We start from the raw sequence: 7303 nt of genomic DNA, 5'->3' as shown, positions 1-7303 counted from the left end.
CTGCTGTGCATAGAGCTTATCAGCCGCCCAAGACTGTAACTTCATTGTCGATCAAGTATGACAGTTACACACAACATTAGGAGGGCAGGGACAAGCCTAGTCAAGAGGCTGATAAGAGATTTAAAAATGTATTTTAGTTCATACCCCCCCCCCCCCTTTTATTAGAAGTGGACAACCGGAGTGCCGTCACTGTTATGCTTTATGATAAAATACCTGCCACCAACAAAGCATTGCATGACAGAGTTTCATTATTATTAAAACTATCAACATTTGAGTCTGTCAGTTAAAGGAGAATTCACCCCGATGTTTTTTATGGAAGCAGATCAGGCTCTTAAGTCTTGATTGTTTATCAAAAAAAGTGTCAGTGAAAAAATTAAAAGTGAAGTGGAAAAATAAGATTTGAACTTGAAAAAAAAAAAAATGTACCTGAATTTCTAAATTGAACTTTGACAAATCCCAGAATTCATGAAAAAAAAACTGTTCAAACGTAACTTTGATTCTTTTTTTTAATACTTTTGAATAAATTAATCATTTTTATTTTTCACTTCAATGTATATTTCGATCTTGGAGTACTTTTTTTTCCCAATTGAATTCTATTTATTTATTTCAGATTCAGATCTGATTTTTACGGATTCAAATCTTTTTTTTTCGGTTGCAGATTAAAATTTTTCAGATTTAGATCTTTTTTTTTACGGATTCAACTTGAAAAGTTTCAGGTTCACTTTTGGCCCTGTCTTTCCGTGGGGGCGGGTCTCGGCTGAGAGGGGCGTGGTCTGCCATGAGTGACAGGCCTCCCCCTCCCCATACCCCACCCCTCCCCCCTCACATCCGTGACGTCATCACCCTGCGTTCTGTGACAGGAAGTGGCACGCGTTAGCATTATAGGCTAGAAGAAGCAGCATGGAGTAGAAGCTGGTTTGTTTACAATGGATCCGTCATCGTATCGTCTTCATCCACCCGGACCAAGAGGCCACAGAGCCCCCAGAGCTGCTCCCGTCACCAATACTCAAGTAAGAATAATTATGATAGATGAAGAATATGATAGATGCTGAGAAACTATCTAACATTTATGGGTTATTTTGTAATGAAAGCGTGGCGAGAACGCTACACGCTCGTAACGCGATTCATGGATGTATTTGATGTATTATGATGTTGTATTACCTTGCTTATTGTAAATCGCTTTGGATTAAAAGCGTCTGTTAAATGAATGGATAACAAGAAGGCTACTCCAATTTAGTTACTTAGCGTTATTTAATCTTTAGTTTTGTGTACTTTAGAAACTCCTTGTGCAAGCCTGCTAAACAGTCTGGGTTGCTATTTTTGAAAACTAAATGATTCATTTAAAGAGGTGGTGCCATGTTTTTGCACTTTTTCTGTTTTTCATGTGTCTATGAGGTTGATAGAACTTCATTAAGCCCCCCGGTGGTGGTTTTATGTTGTTTTATGTCTTCTCTGATTATTTGGAGTTTCTTCCTGGAGGCTGAAATCTTGAGGGTCAAACGTGCCAATAGAGAAACAGCCCTTTAGTGACATCACAGAGCCCCCAAAAAACATACCCTCCCCCTCATTATCATAACACAACAGGTGTGGGCATGAGGAGGAGGAGGGACTAGGACAGGTGGGTGGTGCTAAGGTGGTGGAGGAGGTGCTAAGGTGAGAACCAGGCATACTTAATGAACCGGAGGCGTGTCCACATAAAAACATTTTTTTAACAATTTCTGTACACTTTTTTTTTTTGAAAAAAATCCTTACATAATAATAATACCTTATGATCAGGTTTTAGGGTTGAAAAATATCATGGCACTCCATCTTTAAGCAATATTACAAGAGGGTCTACATCATCATGGGACACTCAACAGCGTTGGTGTAATGGGACGTCGCTCTAATGATACATTTGGGGACAGTCCCAAAATTGATATTTTCTAGATATTGCCACTATCTCCTGGTTATAGTAGCAATATCTAATATTAATGTATACATTGATTTGAATGGAACATTTTATTACTATGGCCCTGAACTTCTAACAAAAACTGCCTGCGTTAGCTTGTCCTGGCTGGGGACACACAGTTAATGCCTGTTGCCTTTGATTAGACATATGTGTTAATAGGCAATCAATCACCCCACGAAACACACAATTTGTTAAACATAATTAACAATCATGGTCCTCTATGAACTGTAAGAATAAGGTCCAGATTTTTGTCTCCGCCAGGCTGAAGGCATGGCGAGAGAGTATGTTTTCCACCCCGTCCGTCCGTCCGTCCGTCCGTGTGTGTGTCCGTGTGTGTGTGTCCGTGTGTGTGTGTGTCCGTCCGTCTGTGACCAGCTAATCTCCGGCACCGTTGTCTTGATCGTAGCGAAACTGTGCACACACACTCCCTGGATGCCAATTCAGAACCTCTGCCCCAAATTTTTCTCATGGGCCTTTCATAGCGCCACCAGGAGGCCGATTTGTGCAAAACATATTTTTTGACAGCACTCCTACAGATTTTGTCCAAAAATCACGCAAATCGGTATACAGTATCTCTGTAGTCATTCAACGAAACGGGTCTTTCAGATTTCTCATATTCCATCCTGATTGGCTAAAAATGTCTTCCAAAGTTTGCAGGAGTGCTCCGTTTTGAACAAAATGCCTCAAATCATGAACACAGCATGCAATTTCCGTGAAATTTTGCACGCACATTCCCATTAGGCCGAGGAAGAACTACCATTTGAACATTTTCAAATCAGCCTCATGGTGGCGCTATAACAGGCCGGTTCGTGTTTTTACCTATAATTGCACCGATCTGTGTAAAACTTTATATGCACACTCCCTAGAGGTCAAGGAAAAACCTTTGCCCTGCATTTTTCACATCTTCCTTTTATAGCTTCACCAGCAGGCCAACTTATGTAAAACACATTATTTTATACTACTCCTTCCAATGTTATCCAAATTTCACGCAAATCGGTACACATGATCTCTATAGTCATGTGATCACGACGGATGTGTTTGATTTTTCATATGCCATACTGATTGGCTAAGATTAACATCTAAAGTTTGCATTATTGGCTTGTTTTGAACAAAATTCCGCAAATCATGAACGCATCGTCCAATTGCGCTCAAACTTTGCACGCACATTCACACTATGTTGAGGAACAAATGCCACCCTTTTAACATTGGCCTGTTATTTTTTTCTTTTTTTTTTTCTATTTGTTGCAATTTATAATGTTGCAATGGTAAGATGACTGCCCTGTACATTGAGAACTAGACACCTGGTCTATAAGATTATTGTGTTAACTTGGTGTTAACTTGCTCTACTGTAAATGCTAAGTGGCATGTAATGGGTCAAGTGGAAATTAATCAATGTTAGTTTGTATTTGACAGATTGCTGACACAAATGGAAACGTGGCTTCAGCTGCACATCATCTCTTGAACATACTAAGTCCCCATGTGCCACTGGATGAAGAGATGAACAGGTTTGAAATGCATTCCAAAAAAAAGTTCAACTTTGAACAAAGACAAACCTTTATGTAGATACTAGGCAATAAAAAGCTATATGTCAAAAACAATATGATTTAATACAGATGTACTAAATCCTATCAGTATAAGCCATCCAACATTGTACTTGATTTCACAATTTATGTTGAATAACATCATTGTGATGTATGTTCATTCATAAATTAAATTGTGATAGACTGTACATTGACATTTACACTAACTCAGACTGTGCAGTATATTGTACTGAAGATATATCTATGTAATAATTTGCCATGGCAACAATATTTTAGTTATAACATCTTGCCTCTATCAGTGTAAGACATTCTATGTACTACATTTCAGGTGTGAATTTTATTTACAACTGTAAAGGTTGGTTGTACATTTGGCAACATAATAGTATACACTCATAATATCTAAGTTAAATGTAGTTGTTTAATTTATTTACTGGATACGCATCTATTTACTCTGAAAGTTCTACCTTTAAGTTTGAAAATTAGAGTCTGTAGGAACCCTGTGAGGCCATGGAAATCGGGTCAACTAAGAATGTGTTTTTTTTTTTTTTTTTGCATGTTATTATTATTGTGCAGATCCTTTGGTTTCCTCCCCAAGAAAGGCTCCTACCTTGGGAAGCGCAAAATGACACCAAAGGCCACACCTCCCAAACCATGGAAGCCATTCTCTTTTTACCTCTACCTGATGAACCTGAACTCTGACTTAACGCCAACCCCAGAGGAAGAGTTCAGGCTCGCACAGGCTGGACTTGGGAAGAGGCTCATCAACATGTCCCACGACATGAGTCATGATCAGGTATGAACAAGACATAATAATTATATAATTTAACACTTTATTGTAAATTGCAGCATGTAGTACAGTAAGACATTGAAGCTAAAAATATGAATAAAGGTCCTTTGGACTCGCTTCTAAAGTATTCAATTTATCAACATTGCATTCAAAATGACTATTAATACTAGTAAAACACCCCAAGGGTGAGAGACGATGTTATGTATGGATCATTGTTTGATTAGGTCATATGGATTTGTCTACAATATGTCTATATATGGGCATTCCGGGGTATGGGTTAATATTGATGACATGAGTGATCTCCATATATGGGCGTAAAGCCCAGATTTGGGCTTAGTAATGATGACATCAGGGACATCCTTATATGGGCATAAAGAGGAGTTATACATCTTGGTCAGTGAGAGTGATTTCAGAACAGCGATCTGACAGTGATGTCTTAACAGTCCAGCATCTTGGTCAGTGATGTGAGAACAGTTAGACCGACATGCGATGGACTCACACGACAGGCACGGACAAGAGGTTTATAACAACTTGTCAAAACATACTGGTTACAATATCTTTTTAAACGCCAGTCGTCATCCTAGTGTGGGGCTATTTTCCAGCATTTAAAAATCAGTCTATGCTTTTCTCTTAGTTCACCATACTGCTGCAAATGGAGTTCCCCGAGATGAATTATCTCACTGGAGGCTACTACCTCCACAAGGCTACAGGTAGTGAGAATGTGTCAACTATTATCTACTATTGTAAAACATTGCCATATAACCTGCCCCATCATTTGAATTATCCTGACAATGTTGTTACAGGTGGTCAGGGCAAAAGACGTCTCACGGTCATATCGCAAAGCAAAGCAAAGTTTGTTGTTTACCCAGGGTGTCGGACTAAGCACGAAGCTTGTTTCCAGCCGGACCCTGCATGGAAGCCTTGCTCAAGGGCTATTCAGCGGTGATTCATGATTGATGTGATGAATTGGGGAATCGAACTAGGGACCTTCCGGTATCAAGGCCGCCCCTCTAACCACTAGGCCACCGCTGCCACTTCAATGATGGCTACACAGCAACCCTCATCAGAAGTGCTACGGGGGGAGGGAAGAACACTCTCTATGCAGTGCCTTTGCAGCACAACTTTGACATGACGCCTTTACCTCCAGATGCACTGGAGTTTCTGAACACTCCCAAAGAACAGTGCCAAAAGTGCAGGGTTACTTACCCTTTGCACTTTTTGCAAGGCCATATTAGGGAGTGTCACCAAGAAATATTAATTTTGATTTTCCGTCCATTGGATCCAAAAATGTATTTAATATTAAATTAATTAATTGAAGAATTTATTATAGGTTTCAGATATGAAAATATACAGTTTCATAACGGTACAAATCATTGTTACACGGTCAACTAAAAGGAGATTTTAGAATTTTGACTTGAATTTACTTAGGAACCACTGTGTATCTCATAACATTGAAAGACTGATGGATAAAACACAGTACTTTCTATAGAGTACCAATTGAGGGTATGCGTGTGACATCATCATTGTAAGAAAGGTCTCGGAGATGTTAAGCCCAGATAGCCATAGCCATGGGAACGACTACCATTTATGGGAACTATTACGGGATTCATAGCCGATTTGCTCAGAGGTTCCTACCACTGGGCTGACAGGCCGTAGATAGGGGGGCTACCAGGTGGCCGGGCCCTTGTCATAGATACATCACTAAATTATACAAAGAGGAATATAAATATTAGCCCATATGGTTTAAGAGTCCAGTCCGACGGAGAGCTCCATAGAGACAGCTACTGGAACCGAACCTATTGACAGGTGACAGGGCAGCTAGTATTATTGCCCCAAGTTCTCTAGACTGACTAAGCTCTGCTATCGGTGTCCGGTATTCGACTCAGCGGTCAGTCTTGACAATAATCATCATACCCAGAAGTTATGCAGGAACACCTTCTTAGTGGAAAAAACTACTTTCTGGACCTTAACTCATTCACTGCCAGCATTTTCTGTGGCTGCGTTTAGCCACTGCCAGACATTTTGACAATTTTGGCCAATCTTTGATTATCCACAGAATATTTTGTGCTATGACTACAAAGTCACACTATAGCTCAAAAGAAAGAGGAGAACCTCTAGTTTCTGCAGAAAAAAGACATTTTTGCAATCCCATCTTCCGTTCTTTACTTATTGGCAGTTGAGTAAAGCTTGTTCTCAGTGAAAAACACCCTCTGAGAGAAGAATTCTGAGATATACAGCTTTTTGTAAAAGTTTTTCAATTTTTTTTTTTTTTTTTCCAGAAAAACTTTTGATCCATTTATTTTTCGCCTCAGTGACACACCAGACATATCTAAAGTATGTGTTCAAACAAAATGACAAAAACAAAAAATCACCTCTTTAGGCAGTCACCTACAGTGACATCAAGTGGCATAGAAAAGTAACTACATGACAGTAACACTTCAGTGAGACTCACAACCTACTATACCTACTGTGTGTGTGTGTGTGTGTGTGTGTGTGTGTGTGTGTGTGTGTGTGTGTGTGTGTGTGTGTGTGTGTCCATTTGGTTTCATTTGTACACTATAGCTATGCTGAGCACTAAAACAGAGTATAGATAGATAGATATTGATGACCCATGATAGAGACCATATATAGAATATATGACATGCAGACAGCACTGAGGTCAGTTGATGTTTTCTGTCATTGCTACCTGTATACACTATACATTGTGACTGAAAGATTCACGTCTAGACCAAATAAGCAACTACACTTTAGAAACAAGCCCAAATAAGCAAATACACTTTAGAAACAGTCATTTGAATAGACATTTGAATCAGCGTGTGTGGTCCATTTGGTTTCATTTGTACACTATAGCTATGCTGAATATATATAGCTATGACTGAAAGATTCACATCTAGACCAAATAAGCAACTACACTTTAGAAACAGACATTTGAATCATTTGAATCAGCGTGTGTGTGTGTGGTCCATTTGGTTTCATTTGTACACAATAGATATGCTGAGCACTAAAACAGAGTATAGATCGATTGAT

At 39.3% G+C, this 7303-nt stretch overlaps 1 protein-coding gene across 1 annotated transcript; it reads left to right on the top strand.

Moving 5' to 3' along the window:
- Positions 1–891: 891 nt before the first annotated feature.
- On the top strand, positions 892–6079 carry LOC311052477 (uncharacterized protein; the record flags this gene model as incomplete). The annotated part of the gene is made up of 6 exons (XM_084067437.1): positions 892–1010; positions 3362–3453; positions 4063–4282; positions 4911–4986; positions 5080–5128; positions 6025–6079. Exons 1-6 carry the CDS (start codon positions 927–929, stop codon positions 6077–6079), a joined length of 576 nt encoding a protein of 191 aa, XP_083923563.1. The 5' UTR covers positions 892–926.
- Positions 6080–7303: the final 1224 nt, after the last annotated feature.

Source organism: Gymnoscopelus microlampas, assembly GCF_963454915.1.
Source record: "Gymnoscopelus microlampas genome assembly, chromosome: 9".
NCBI lineage: Eukaryota > Metazoa > Chordata > Actinopteri > Myctophiformes > Myctophidae > Gymnoscopelus > Gymnoscopelus microlampas.
The sequence above is the reverse complement of the archived record's forward strand: the minus strand, read 5'-3'. Positions and strand labels throughout refer to the sequence as shown.